General features: G+C 42.3%; 1 protein-coding gene across 4 annotated transcripts in view; it reads left to right on the forward strand.

Annotated features, from left to right (window-relative positions):
- WLS (Wnt ligand secretion mediator) overlaps positions 1-15,144 on the forward strand; it is a 116,538-nt gene that overhangs the window by 64,727 nt on the left and 36,667 nt on the right. For all 4 annotated transcript variants that reach the window (XM_027536936.1, XM_027536937.1, XM_027536935.1 and 1 more), the window contains 3 exons: positions 6,483-6,607; positions 12,975-13,136; positions 14,063-14,199. In XM_027536936.1, coding sequence (XP_027392737.1) covers positions 6,483-6,607; positions 12,975-13,136; positions 14,063-14,199 — 424 coding nt within the window. The remainder of the gene's footprint in view (positions 1-6,482; positions 6,608-12,974; positions 13,137-14,062; positions 14,200-15,144) is intronic.

Raw genomic sequence — 15,144 nt, forward strand, 5'->3', positions numbered from 1 at the left:
GGTTGGAGTTGAAAGCAGACACGACTGAAGCGACTTAGCAGCATCCCTGATCACATACCAAGTTAGGGCCAGATCCATGATTGGAACACAGGCATCCCTGGGCTTCCAGCTCCAGGCAGGATGGGTCCCTTTACACTTCTCCAGTCAGTTTTCTGAAGTGGTGCTCTGTAGGTTCTGGCAGTTCCTCTTCTCAGTGCTCAGATTAGAGAATTGCAGCCATGTTCCTAGCGGTCTCCTGGGAGCACTGCATGTTTCTCTCCCCTAGAAAGTTGTGTTTGGTCAGGGTTAAGTGGCCTCTGCATGCAGTGTGCTTGATTCAACTATTAGGTTTCTTTTGAATTCTGTTTCTGCCAACAAAGATAGTAGAGCGTGGTTGGGTCTGAGAGAACCAGACTGAGGTGTAAGGCCCAGCTCTACCACTTGCTAGCATGTATTCATGGGCAGTTTTTCTAGCTGACTTCATCATAGGATGGGTGTGAGGATAAAAGAGTACAGTGTTCTCATGGAGCCTTATTTTTATTAAAGACGTACCTGTTCATATTTTGTGACTCATTTGAGGGCCTTATTTCATCACAAGTTACCCAGTTTTCTTTAAGCAATACAAAAAAGATGGTTGTCTTTTAAGAAGGCTTCAAAATAGTTCTCTTTCTCATATTACCAACAACAATACAACTTCAGGCAAGTCACTCCATATCTGAGGGCCTCGGTTTACTTACTAATCAAAAGGAAATACCCATGCCCACTTTATAGAGTTGTTAAGTGAGGTTATTTAAATGAAAGCACAGAAGTCATGAGGGCCTAATAGAGAGTAATTGTACATGAAAACAGTCTTTAAAATTTTTGTTTTTAACAGCATGTTTTAAAACAGTTTTGAGATTCCCAACAGGTAGCAATAACTCAAAATAGGAAGAAGGCCAGGAGGCAAGTGTGTCTGGCACTTTCTCTCCCTGAGGCACCTGCTTTGTAAGGTCCACCCCTAACATTTGTGGGGCCCAGGGCAAGAGTACCTATGAAGCATGGCTGCCATATGTCTACAAATTTTAAAGTAATAAATCACACCAACAAATTGTTGAGCCAAATAAGTCCTATCACCCAAATGTAACTAATCTACCTTCATGATGAACTGGAAGTCTGGGTTTAAATTTGGGATTCTTAGACTCCTTGGAATTCTGTGTCAAAAATGGGATGGACCAGGGACCTTTCTTCCCATCCCTGACTCCATCCCACACAAAGAATATGTTTATGTGTGGACACCCCACCGTCCAAGCTCAATCTCTGTCCATGTCCTCAAAAACAGCAGCCCTTTGATCACTTGTGAGCCCAAAGGCACACGAGTGGTTGTGGAGTTCCCTTTGGGAGACCAGATCTGGGGAAGTTGTCCTCCTCCCCAGGATGTGGAAATAGGCTCGGAGCTGTCTGAGTACGTATTCTGGATTCCTGAGTTCCTGGGCCATGTTCTGTAAATTGGTGGAGAGGTTAGGCTCTTGGTGAGCATGTCCTTTTCACTTCAGGGTCGTCTCATCTGGAGAAGAAGTGAACAGCTGGGAAAGGGTGGACAGAGTGGGACCCTTTATTTATTTTTTAATTTTATATATATATTTATTTATTTACACTGGGCTTCCCTGGTGGCTCAGATGGTAAAGAATCCGCCTGCAATGCAGGAGACTTGGGTTCGATCCCTGGGTTGGGAAGATCCCCTGGAGGAGGGCATGGCAACCCACTTCAGTATTCTTGCCTCGAGAATCCCCGTGGACAGAGGAGCCTGATGGGCTACAGTCCATGGAGTCACAAAGAGTCGGACACGACTGAGAGACTTTCATTCATTTATTTACTTTTTGTTTCGCTGGGCCTTCAGTGTGGTATGAGTGCTCTTGACTGCAGCTTGTGGCCTTCTTTTGTTGCAGTGCATGGGTTCACTAGTTGCCGCTTGCAGGCTTCTCTAGTTGTGCCATGTGACTCTCTAGTTGCTGTGTGGGGGCTCCGTTGTCCTGCAGCACATGGAATCTTAGTTCCCTGACAAGGGATCAAACCCATGTCCCCCTTCATTGCAAGGCAGATTCTTAACCACTGTGCCAGCACTGAAGTCCCTGGAGAAGGACCCTTTAAAAGTCTGAGGCCGAGATTCAGGACCGCGCCTGCCGTGTTGTATCTAAGGCCAGTGCTGCCCTGAACCCTGGCCCTCCAAGGAGCTCAACATAAGAACTGATAACTTCCTTTATACCATCCATATTTATACTGTTGAGTTCTGTGGAAATGCCTTTTCAACAGAGTTGACAGTCCCAATTCCTAATCCCAGGCTTAGAAGTGAAAGGAGGTAAAGTGGTGCCTGATACTCAACTCACACATGGAAGCTCTGGCCACTTCTTTCTCTGGACCACTGAGGCTGCCAAGCAAGGAGCAGTTGTCGTCATTCTGGCTCCTAACCAAGAGGATATACAAACTCTGATTATTGCTTCTGCCAAGCCAGGCATCCCACAGTTTCTTATACAGACTTATTATTCTGCATTCTCAGCGCTGGGTCTCTGCACGGCCTGGTGTCCTCAAGTCCAGAGCCTCCTCCTGGACTGTGTGAAGCTGAGAAGATGGATGAGAACTGGGCTTCCAGGGATTCTGTGTATAGACTTTGACCCCACTTCTCTGTTGTCAGCGTCTTGCCTTTCCTGTCTTATGCAACACCTGGTACTTTCCAGTTCTGAGTGGCTCGGGGGTCTATTGGACACATTGGCTCGCTTTTCCAAAATATCCCTTCTGTGGAGTTTCAGCTGTGCCCATCTTTGTGGCTGCCAGAAAATCCTACTTCATCTGTTTTTCATCTTCAAAAAAATTGTTGCAATCTCTGATCTGCTCATGTCACTACCATTTCCCCCCCTTGTGATTTAATGGCTTTTATTTTCCTTTCCTGTTTTTTTTTTTTTTTTTTTTTTTGTGGAGTTTCAGGAGTGAGATGAGAAAACACAGGTGGCCAATTCACCATATTTGACTGAGGATTTATTATTGTTCATTATTTTTTCATTGAAGTATAGTTGATTTACAGTATTATATTAGTTTCAGATATGTAGCATAGTGAAGCGAAGTGAAGTCGCTCAGTCGTGTCCGACTCTTTGTGACCCCATGGACTTAGCCTATCAGGCTCCTCCGTCCGTGGGATTTTCCAGGCAAGAGTGTTGGAGTGGATTGCCATTTCCTTCTCCAGGGCATCTTCCCAACCCAGGAATCGAACTTGGGTCTCCCGTATTGCGGGCAGACGTTTTACCATCTGAGCCACCAGGGAAGCCCCATATAGCATAGAGATTCAGGTTTTCTTTTTTACATGTTATACTCTATTAACAGTTATTATAAGATAATGGCTACAAGCCTCTGTGCTATGCAATATGTCCTTGTTGTTTGTTTTATACATAGGAGTTTGTATCTCTTAATATCATACCCCTGACATGCCCCTCCCCGTTTCCTCTCCCTACAGGTAACCACCAGTTTTTTTTTTTTTTTTTTAATATTTACTTCTGTTTTGCCATATACATTTGTTTGTATTATTTTAGATTCCACATATAGTAATAACATACAGTATTTGTCTTTCCCTGACTTATTTCACTAAGCATAATATTCTCTAGGTCCTCCACATTGCTGCAAGTGGCAGAATTTCATTCTTTTTTATGACTAATATTCCACTGTGTGTGTGTAATTTGTACCACATCTTATTTATTTACTTATTTATTTTTTAGTTGAAGGATAATTGCTTTACAGAATTTTGTTGTTTTCTGTCAAGCCTCAACATGAATCAGCCATAGGTATACATATGTCCCCTCCCTCTTGAATCTCCTTCTTGTACCACATCTTTATCCGCTTGTTTGTTGACAGACACTTGGGTTGCTTCTATATCTTGTGTTGAAACTATTGCTGCTATGAACATTAGAGTATATGCATCTTTTTGAATCAGTGTTTTTGGTTTTTCTGGATATATACCCAGGAGTGGAATTGCTGGGTCATACGGTTCTGTTTTTAGTTTTTGGAAGAATCTCCATGTTCTTTTCCATGGCGGCTACACCAATTTACATTCCCAATAACAGAGTACAGGGTTCATTTTTCTCTACATCCTCACTGCCACTTGTTATCTGTAGACTTTTCTGTGCTAGCCATTCTGACAGGTGTAGGTAATACTTCATTGTGCTTTGACTTGCGTTTCTCTAATAATTAGCAATGTTGAGCATCTTTTCATGTGCCATCTGAATATCTTCTTAGGAAAAATATCTTCAGGTCTTCTGCCCATTTTTTGACTGGGTTATTTGGTTTTTTAAAAATGTTGAGTTGTAGGACCTGTTTTTGTATTTTGACTGTTAACCCCTTGTTGGTTGCATCATTTGTAAATATTTTCTCCGTTCCATAGGTTGTCTTCTTGTTTTATTATTGCTTTCCTTTGCTATGCAAAAGCTTTAAAGTTTAGTTAGGTTTCAGTTTGTTTCCTTTTGCTTTTATTTTTTTGCCTTAGGAGACTGATCCAGAAAAAAATCCTGCTGTGATTTAAGTCAAAGAGTGTCCTGCTTATATTCTCCTCTTTATAGTGTCATGTCCTACATTTAGGTCTTTAAAACGTTTTGAGTTTATTTTTGTATATAGTTTGAGGGAATGTTGTAATCTCATTCTTTTACATGTAGCTGTCCAAGTTTCTCCAGCACTGCTTATTGAAGAGACTGTCTTTTCTACATTGTATATTCTTGCTTCCTTTGTCATAGATTAATTGACCATAGGTGCATGGGTTTATTTCTGGGTTCACTATTCTGCTCTGTTGATCTGTGTGTCCATTTTGTGTCAATTACTGACAATTACACAATTACTATACCACAAAGCTGATTACTGTAGCTTTGTGGTATAGTCTGAAATCTGGGAAGGTGATACCTCCAGCTTTATTGTTTCTCAATATTGCTTTGGCAGTTCGGGGTCTTCTGTGGTCCCATATAAATTTTAGGATTCTTTGTTTTAGTTCTGTGAAAAAGGGCATGGGTACTTTCGTAGGTACTGCATTCCATCTGTAGATAGCTTTGGGTAGCATGGCCATTTTAACAGTGTTAATTATTCCATTACAAGAGCATGGGAGATCTCTCCATTTCGTTGTATCATCTTTAATTTCTTGCATCAGTATTTCATAGTTTGCAGAGTATAGGTATTTTATTTTATTTCTTGGTTAAGTTTATTCCTAGGTTTTTTTTTACTCTTTTTGATATCATTTTAAGTGGGACTTTTTTTTTTTTAACTTTTTCTCTCCAATAGTTTATTATTAGAGATTGAGGATATAAATGGTACTAATAAAAGAGTGGGCACTGATGTTCATCAAGAGTTTTGTCTATATCAGAATGGCTTCAGATCCCTTCTTTCCTGCATTATTTCTTTGTCTTCCTAGATTTCCTCAGAGAACTAGGAATGTACTGCACTGTCAGATTATCTTCAAGCCACACTGGGTCAGTGGATAGTAAAGCCCCAGTTTTCTGGACAGCAGCTATTCTTGCCTGTTTCCCTTGTGACCTGGAGTTGAGGTTCCAGGACCCAGAACTGAGCCCAGTCTCGTAACCCCAGTGGGAGCTGGCTCACCATGGTCATTGTAGACATGTAGTTGTGCTTTTTTCCTCCATTAAGACTCCTCTATTCTGAAACTTGCTCAACAGAGTATAAAACAGACCAAATGGATAGATGTGATTTTTATCAAACTTATCTCTTTAATGAGCTCTGTGATGAGTTAAACCCATTCATGGTCCTTATTGATACAGAAGTATATGTGTGAATGTTCATTTGTATAATTATGAACTTATTTTAATATTCTTGTCTATGTATAAGTCTTAAATTTAGAGAAATCCTTCACATCTTAAATTAACTTTGTCCACACTCTGAAGAGTTTTGACTTTTAGAGAAGCAGAAGAGCCTGCATTTGAGAACTTCTTGGGGGAATTTTAGAAAGGATCTTTCAAACTAGAGTGTTCCTGAAGAAAGCACCCAAGGTACTTGTCATTTATCTGAGAGGTGGCGAAAAATCTTGGTCATTTTGATCAGAGAGGAGAGAACAGATGAGTTGTAGGTTTCAAGTGCTAAGGCACTTTTGTGGAAAAATGACCTCATGTGCCATGACTCATATGGGGGGATGTAGGACCAGTGGTGGAGAAGCCTGGTAGGCTGCAGTCCCTGGGGTCGCTAAGAGTCGGACGCAACTGAGCGACTTCACTTTCACTTTTCACTTTCATGCATTGGAGAAGGAAATGGCAACCCACTCCACTATTCTTGCCTGGAGAATCCCAGGGACAGAGGAGCCTAGTGGGCTGCGGTCTATGGGGTCGCACAGAGTCGGACACAACTGAAGCGACTTAGCAGCAGCAGCAGCAGCAGCAGGAACTGATACATCTCTTTTGTCTTGTTGGTTTCCATCCTATAAGAGTTTTTAAACTGTTTTCAAAGTATCTTTCCAGAAGCCATTTCTGAATTGTGGATCATTTCTCTTGCAGGAGAAAATGCAGAAGTTTCCATGGATGTTTCTCTGGCTTACCGTGATGATATGTTTGCTGAGTGGACTGAAATGGCCCATGAGAGAGTGCCCCGGAAACTCAAATGTACCTTCACCTCCCCCAAGGTAGGGTACCTTGATGTCCTAGTTGATGGGGTTTTTATTTGGTTTCCAGGTATGTGGGAACATTTGCTCAGACAGAGTCCTTGTTCCTAAGCATACATGACTCACAAAGATTAGTAGTCACCATCCTTTGTCCTAAAAGAGGGCAATTTAGATATTTCATGTCCCTGCAAAGGAGCAAAGAACAGAAGGAGGAATGTTTGTTTGAAGTGATTTAGTTGTTTCTCTAAAATACCTCCATAAAAATAAGCTCTTTGTTCTTTTGTTAATTAGCTAAAAGTGTTTGAAGAATGTTGCTTAGTTATTTTAGGTGGGTAAATCTGTTCATATTGGATCAATGCATGTGTCTGCTCTCTGTTTCTTAGGCATCTCTGTTGCCAAAATCAGTGTGCAGGTGTGAAGACTAACAATCCCAGGGAACAAACATCATAGACAAAAAGAAGGGCCTGAGGGAGGAATCTAGTTTCCTTTGTGACCTCAGTCTTTTTGCACATCTGTAGGACTCTCCTTTCTTGGTTCTTCCAGGAAGATTTGTTTAACCACCCAGAGGGAAGAATGTCCCTATCCTGCATTGAGTGTAGGGAGACACTTTCTCTTGGACAAAGGCCTCAGAATCTTGAGGAATTAAAATACAGGGATGGAGTCAGTGGCCCTCAGAGGCCAGTGGGATTTGACTGTATAAGGACCAAATCAGAATTACTGGGTGCCCTTTTCCAGTGCCAAGTGCTGCCCTCAAACATGCCTCCCCAAGATTCTGTCCCACGCACCCTCCCCCACCTGCCTCCCCCACCCACCCCACCAGTTGAAATGGAGCCGTAGTTACTGTTACTCGTGGTTACTCACATTCCTCAAGAGTGTTGACAGGGAGCACCACCAGCTAGGTGACCTCTGATGTCCCTTCATGGACAGAAATAATCTGATTTTCTTTGCATGAAATGGAGGAGAGGCCAAACTGCACTGAAGCACATTCCTGATTATGTCGTTTATCACTTGACATCTTCAGGTCAGTTGCTGCTGAAGAATTTGGCTACTTTGTAGTACTTGCTCTGTTGATCGATTTAGTTCTTCACTTTTGCTTACAACTGCAAAGTTGGGTTTTCCTGTGGAATAGTAAGGATAACAGGTTGAAGCCTCTGAGAACCATGCCCCCATCCTGCCCTGAAGAGGACTAAAATGGGGCTGTGCAGGTTCATTACCATTGGTTAAAGGCCTGGATTTGGAGCAAAACACTCCCCAGTGGCTCAGTGGTAAAGAATCTGCCTATAATGCAGGAGATGCGGGTTCAATCCCTAGGTCAGGAAGATCTCCTGAAAAAGGAAATGGCAACCCACTCCAGTATTCTTGCCTGGGAAATCCCATGGATCGAGGAGCCTGGCAGGCTACAGTCCATGAGATCCCAAAAGAGTCGGACATGACCAAGTTCACTAAACAGCAAACAACAAATAACTTGGCTTCAATTCCAGACCATTTCATTTACTGACTGCATTCCCTCAGGCTAGCTTGCTTTATCTGCTCAAGCTTCAGTTTCTCCTTTGCCAAATGAAATAATAATTAATACCTGCCTGTGGAATCTCTGTAAGGACTAGATAACAGAACGAATCTTACCACTTGAATCTAGTCTGGGACATGTTTCACCAGATGGGCCACCAGGACAAAACATATTAACTAAATCGCTCATGGGCCAACCATGCGCCCTACACATAAGCATCTTTTGGGGCACCTGGTATTTGTTAAGTTTCTCTTTCCCTAGGGTTCCTAGATCAGAGCTACGGAAAGTGTGGCCTAAGAATTAACAGCATCAGCATCACCTGGTAGCTTGTAGGAAATGCAGATTTTCAGGTCACACTCCAAACACAAGAATCAAAATTCACGCAGAAGCAAGGAACCTGTGTTTTAATAGGATTTCAATTCCTTCTCTTAAGCTTGATAAAATTTGAAAGTCACTTCAGTAGATCCTTTCCTTAATAATCAAATGTAGGGTCCCCCCCCCCAAATTCATCCAGAATTGTTTTGAGTAGGCCCTTGCTGCTGCTGCTAAGTCACTTCAGTCGTGTCCGACTCTGTGTGACCCCATAGACGTCAGCCCACCAGGCTCCTCCGTCCCTGGGATTCTCCAGACAAGAACACTGGAGTGGGTTGCCATTTCCTTCTCCAATGCAGGAAAGTGAAAAGTGAAAGTGAAGTTGCTCAGTCATGTCCGACTCTTAGCAACCCCATGGACTGCAGCCTACCAGGCTCCTCCGTCCATGGGATTCTCCAGGCAAGAGTACTGGAGTGGGGTGCCATTGCCTTCTCCGTTGAGTAGGCCCTTGGGGGTAATCTGTAGATGAAAAGGAATGGTAAAGAGGAACTGGAGGTAGCAGAAGAGAGATATGTAATATTTCTAGATCTTTGTATGCAGTGGAGGAAATTAATTAAAACCTTTCTAACTGTTGCTGCAAGTTGATTGCATCATTCAAGGGTAAGACTGGTTGGATGTTTAAAGCTAAAGGATATAAAGCTTTTGCATATGGAATTTCATTCGCAGAAAAAGGGAAAAGTCATTTCTCACCTTACTTAAACTCTTTAGAGGGCGCTGAGAAGCAGAGTCAGGGGAGGTTGTTAAGAAGCCTGCAACTGCTTCTTAATGACAGTTGCTTGATTATCTTTAGGATGTGTTGATCCCTTTCAAGAAAGATACTAAACCTTGAAAAGTGTGAAGGAAATGAATCATCAAATCTATGCTTTTTGATTGCAGTGAAATTTAGACTTGAGTCTGAAGATTAAATGAGAAATTGCTTTAAAGCTTTTTAGTCCCTGGTGGATTGTGAAGTTTAAAAAAAAAAAAAGTCAAGTTGCCACCTGCTGTAATTTGTCCTAATTAGCCAGTCTCATGCTGGATTTAGGGGAGGGCTGAGGCGGCTGGGGAAAGGAAAAGGAGGGAGAGAGAGCAGGAAATCTTTCTTTCTAAATGCCCTAAATACTGGCAGAGGCAGAACCTCAGTGCATAAAGAAAAGTCCCCAGCAGGATATGGTGAATTTGTCTGAGACAGGTAGGACAGGCCAGGATCCCAGGACCCTGTGTGCGTCTCTGATCTGTTGGATTTAAGTAAATCTGTCTCATGTGGTGGCGTTACCCTCTGTGTAGGGACAGGGGAGTGGAAGACAAGGGAGTGGAAGACCCATGAAGGGGCATTAGAAGGAACTCAAGAGATCACATAAATAAACCTTCTTGCTTTACTTTCCCTGGTGGCTCAGATGGTAAAGAATCTGCCTGCAAAATAGGAAATTCAGATTTGATCCCTGGGTCGGGAAGATCCTGGAGAATCCCATGGAGAGAGGAGCCTGGCAGGCTACAATCCATGGAATTGCAAAGAGTTGGACATGAATGAGCGACTAAGTATGCATTCACGCTTTACTTAGAAAGAAAATGAGACCAAATGAGGTGGGTGACCTTCCCCAGCTACCCAGTAAGGGGTGAGGTCAGGACTAGAATTTGAACCTCTTGGCTTGAAGTTCAGTGTCCTCCTTACTGTAGCACAAGGCCTGCCTGCAGGTGTGTCCAAGGCCACAGCATTCCTTTCTTTCTGCTGCATTCACGTGTCCTCCTCCCTATCAGAGCTGGAGGCTGGACTTGCAAGACTCATGTCCTCAACCCAATTCTGCCACGACTTTTGGGACCTTGGGTGAGACACGTGACAACTTGTTTGAAGACAAGTTTTGTTGCCTTCAAACTCAATTTCTGTAAATTAGCTTATTGGAAACACATCAGAATATCCACTTTTTGCTGTTACAAGAGCAGGCAATTAGCCTCCTTAGTTCAGCTTCATCTGAGGCTGAATTAGAGCCTATACTGTATTTTCAGCAATTTTGCAGAGTCCTTCCTGCTTTGATTTATAAGTAGAAGAGAAGGGAGCAGAAGGGAGAGAAAGATCTATACAGAAAGACTTATCCAACTTGCAGCTGAGTTTTGGAAAAGAAGGATTCTTTCTACAGAAGAATTTTTAAAATTTCAAATGCCATGTCTAATCAGCTGGTCATTCTGATAAGAGCCCCTAAGATCTTAGAAAATGAAAAACAATCATGATTGATCAATGATGTCTATCATGAGTAGGAAAGGAAAGAGTGGAAGCACGTAAGCCAGATCTGTACCTGCTCTACCTCTGTTTTTGTCATTTGTGTCTTCTGTCCCTGCACGAAGGTCTGTTTATTGCACACTCTTGAGCTCTGACTGTCTAGTAAACCACTCCCCCATCCCCACCCCCAGGATCACAGAGGAACAGACTCCTTCTTATCTTCCTTTCTCCTCTGGACTTTTTGCTCTGAAGATTTACAAAAACTTTTGGAGGCCCTGAGAATTCAAGCTTAGGAATACCAAATTCCATCCCTCCATCACTTCATCAGAAGGTACCAGGCAAACATTAAAGCTGGAATACAAACCCAGCATGAAGGCAGACACTTGTCTGGTCCATTGGGAAAGAGTCCTCAGTTGCTGAAGCTCATGCTTCTCTATGCGCATACTTAAGAGCTTCCCCCACCCCTCAGCTAGGCCACAAAGCCTTGTGTCCTGTGGAGTTGGAACAGAATTTCATTTTCAAAAGCAAGCTGTGCCCCTACTCACCAATCTCCCACTGCCATGTGCTGGCTGGTACCTCTTAAACTGCTTGGCAGGAAGTCCAGGAGGCCTTCCTAGCTGTAGTTGTTCAGTTGCCAAGTTATGTCCAACTCTTTGTGACCCCATGGACTACAGCACACCAGGCTTCCCTGTCTCTCGCCATCTCCTGGAGTTTGCCCAAGTTCATGTCCACTGAATCGGTGGTGCCATCCAACCATCTCATCTTTTGTCGCCCTCTTCTCCTTCTGCCTTCAATTTTTCCCAGCATCAGGATCTTTTTCCAGTGAGTCCACTGTTCGCATCAGGTGGCCAAAGTATTGGAGCTTCAGCTTCAGCATCAGTCCTTCCAATGAATATTCAGTGTTGATTTCCTTTAAGATTGACTGGTTTGATCTTCTTGCAGTCCAAGGGACTCTTGAGAGTCTTCTCCAGCACCACAGTTTTTTGGTGCTCTGCCTTCTTTATGGTCCAACTCCCACATCCACACATGACTACTGGAAAGTCCGTATCCTTGACTATACAGATTTTTGTCAGCAAAGTAATGTCTTTGCTTTTTAACACACTGTCTAGGTTTGTCATGACTTTCCTGCACAGAAGCAATCGTCTTCTAATTCATGGCTGCAGTCACCATCTAAAGTGATTTTAGAGCCCGAGAAGAGGAAATCTGTCACTGCTTCCACCTTTTCCCCTTCTGTTTGCCATGAAGTGATAGGACTGATGCCATGATCTTAGATTTTTTAAAATTGAGTTTTAAGCCAGCTTTAAAAGGTAAAAAGGACTTCCTAGAAACTGTGTTAAATGTTTATTTAGTTTCTGCTCCCTTCTGCCATTTTGTCTCTTGGGCAGTTAGAAAGATTTAAAGGCAGAAAATTCCAAGTGGTCATCTCATTCAACCTAATCTCATTATTCCCCTCATCTCTTTGTATCTTCCCCAAATTCCAAGGCTCTTTGAGTTGCTTCTTCTATTTTTTTGGTCAAATCAATAAAAAGTAGGTATTTCCTGCTTATTGTAGCATCTCCTACAGGCCAAAACTATGTATATTTACATAGTTATTAGTGACCATGATACAAGAATGTGATGGATATTAGCAAGGACTTCCTCCTGAACATTTAAGGAGTTGACTGTTCCACAAAGCTGTACAGTATCTGATAGTATGCTGCAAATTAAAAGTTCGTATAGCCCTTATAGACCAGGCTAGTCTGATGTGAGGCTGTAAGAAGGATTGCAGAGCTGAGAAAGGTGTTGAAATAGAAGAAACCCCTGCTCGTTACCTGAGATTTCTGGTTCCACCTCAAATGTGGCTGGGTTTTATTTTGGGGAGGGAGGGTGGCAGCTTATATAAACCCATGTACACTATTATGTGTGGAGAAGGCAATGGCATCCCACTCCAGTACTCTTGCCTGGAAAATCCCATGGACGGAGGAGCCTGGTGGGCTGCAGTCCATGGGGTCGCTAAGAGTCGGACACAACTGAGCGACTTCACTTTCACTTTTCACTTTCCTGCATTGGAGAAGGAAATGGCAACCCACTCCAGTGTTCTTGCCTGGAGAATCCCAGGGACGGCAGGGCCTGGTGGGCTGCCGTCTATGGGGTCGCACAGAGTCAGACACGACTGAAGCGACTTAGCAGCAGCAGCACCCTATTATGTGTACCTCTGAAGTATACATTTAAGCCTTAGCTTTTTAGAATTGGTGATATGAGTCAAAGGCAAGACAATTCAGACACAGTTTATTGGAAATGGTGACCGTGCCTCAAACCCTCTACTCTTCTTCCAGACCCTAGAACATGAGGGCCGTTACTATGAATGTGATGTCCTTCCTTTCATGGAAATTGGGTCCGTGGCTCATAAGTATTACCTTCTAAATATCCGGCTGCCTGTGAATGAGAAGAAGAAAATCAACGTTGGGATTGGAGAGATAAAGGATATTCGGCTGGTGGTAAGTGAATCTGATTGATCACAGTTGTGGTATAGGTTCTTACCATTTTGTCTTTTTAGTAGGGAAAAAAGTATAATGTGGAGTAGATTTTTTTAAACCTATTTTAGGTTTTTTAAATCTAAACAGCAACTGCATATTTATTGTAGAAAATTAGAAGCACAAATAAACACACCATAGAACATGAAAGTTATCTGTAATATCCTACCATCTTGAGAAATAACCATTTCGAGGTTTTGCTATTATCTCCTTCTTGATTTTTTTCTGTGTGTGTATATATGAATATATTTTAAATTGTTCCCTTCTAGAGAAGGAAATGGCAACCCACTCCAGTAATCTTGCCTGGAAAATTCCATGGACAGAAGAGCCCAGTGGGCTACAGTCCATGGGGTCACAAAGAAACACAACTGAGAGACTGAGCTCAATCCTTCTCTTAAAAAAAGGGAGGGGATCATATTCAACTAACTCTTCCATTCTTTGCTTTTTTAAATGTAATGGTATATTATAAATATAATGTAAATATACTTTGCGGTACTGCTTAGCTTTCCACAGTATGTATTCACCTTAACACATTATGCCAGTGCTGTCATTTGGGGCATCTAAGATAGCTCCAATTTTTCAATGAAAACCTTGGAGAAAAATCTTTGATCATGTTCCTAATCATTCCCTTAGGATAGAATGAGGCTATCTTCATGCCTTTTGATTTAGTTTTATACAGTGCCTGAGGAGGGGTTGAGGGGAGTGTGAGGGCGTTACCTGCTGTGAATGTTAAAGCTCTTGATCTTAGAAGTTCAGCAATAAAGATCTCCACTTACTGCTCTTCAAAATGCATCTGCTGGTAGAAAATAACACCAAGATATATTGACCTTAAAAATTATGATTGAATTAAAAAAAAACAATAAAAAAAATTATGATTGGTCTCTATCTAGGGAATTCACCAGAATGGAGGCTTCACCAAGGTGTGGTTTGCCATGAAGACCTTCCTTACACCCAGCATCTTCATCATTATGGTGTGGTATTGGAGGAGGATCACCATGATGTCTCGACCCCCAGTCCTCCTAGAAAAGTAAGAGCTGATTTTGCAGCACTCTTAAGAAACACTGGCACAGCCTGCCGTGGACCTGTTGCTGGGAGTCTAGTTCAAGTGGTCAGTGTGTTCTTTGGACTGGAGATTTGACTCCTTTTTCTCCTTCAGCTTTTACATGCAAATGATTGTTAAATCCTAAGGGTTCTACTGCTCTCATATTTCCAGCTCTCTGTTCTATCTTTGCTCTTTCACGTTCTGCATCAGATACATTTCTCTGATACAGTGGATGAACTGTATTGTTGCTCACTAATCCCAACCCCTCTCAGCACCTCTCAGCAAGGATGCTTTTCCTGTAGAGATAGCCCCTTTCTCTCCCACAGTATTGACTTTTTGTTTTCTGTTGGATTATTCCCGTTAATATACAAATACACTCTTCCATCCCCATTCATAGTTAGAACTCTTTGTACTTCCCCTCAAAGCTACTGCATCATTTTTCAGCTGATCTTTACAACAAAATTCCTCAAAAATCTTGTGTATATGTCTTCTCCTGTTTTTTCATGAGCCCCTTCTACCCCTTATTAAAATTGTTCTTAATAGGGTCACCAATGACCCCCACCTTCCAAATCCAGTCCTCAGTCCTCACTTTTCTTGACTCGTTGTCAGCATTTAGGTCACATCCACTATATGACCTAAATCAAATCCCTTATGATTGTACAGTGAAAGTGACAAATAGATTTAAGGGAATAGATCTCATAGACAGAGTGCCTGAAGAATTACGGACGGAGGTTCATGACATTGTACAGGAGGCAGGGATCAAGATCATCCCTAACAAAAAGAAGTGCAAAAAGGCAAAAGGGTTGTCTGAGGAGGCCTTACAAGTAGCTGAGAAAAGAAGAGAAGCGAAAGGCAAAGGAGAAAAGGAAAGATATACCCGCCTGGTTGAAGAGTTCCAGACAATAGGAAGGAGAGATAAGAAAGCTTTCA

Source organism: Bos indicus x Bos taurus, chromosome 3, assembly GCF_003369695.1.
Source record: "Bos indicus x Bos taurus breed Angus x Brahman F1 hybrid chromosome 3, Bos_hybrid_MaternalHap_v2.0, whole genome shotgun sequence".
Classification (NCBI taxonomy): domain Eukaryota; kingdom Metazoa; phylum Chordata; class Mammalia; order Artiodactyla; family Bovidae; genus Bos; species Bos indicus x Bos taurus.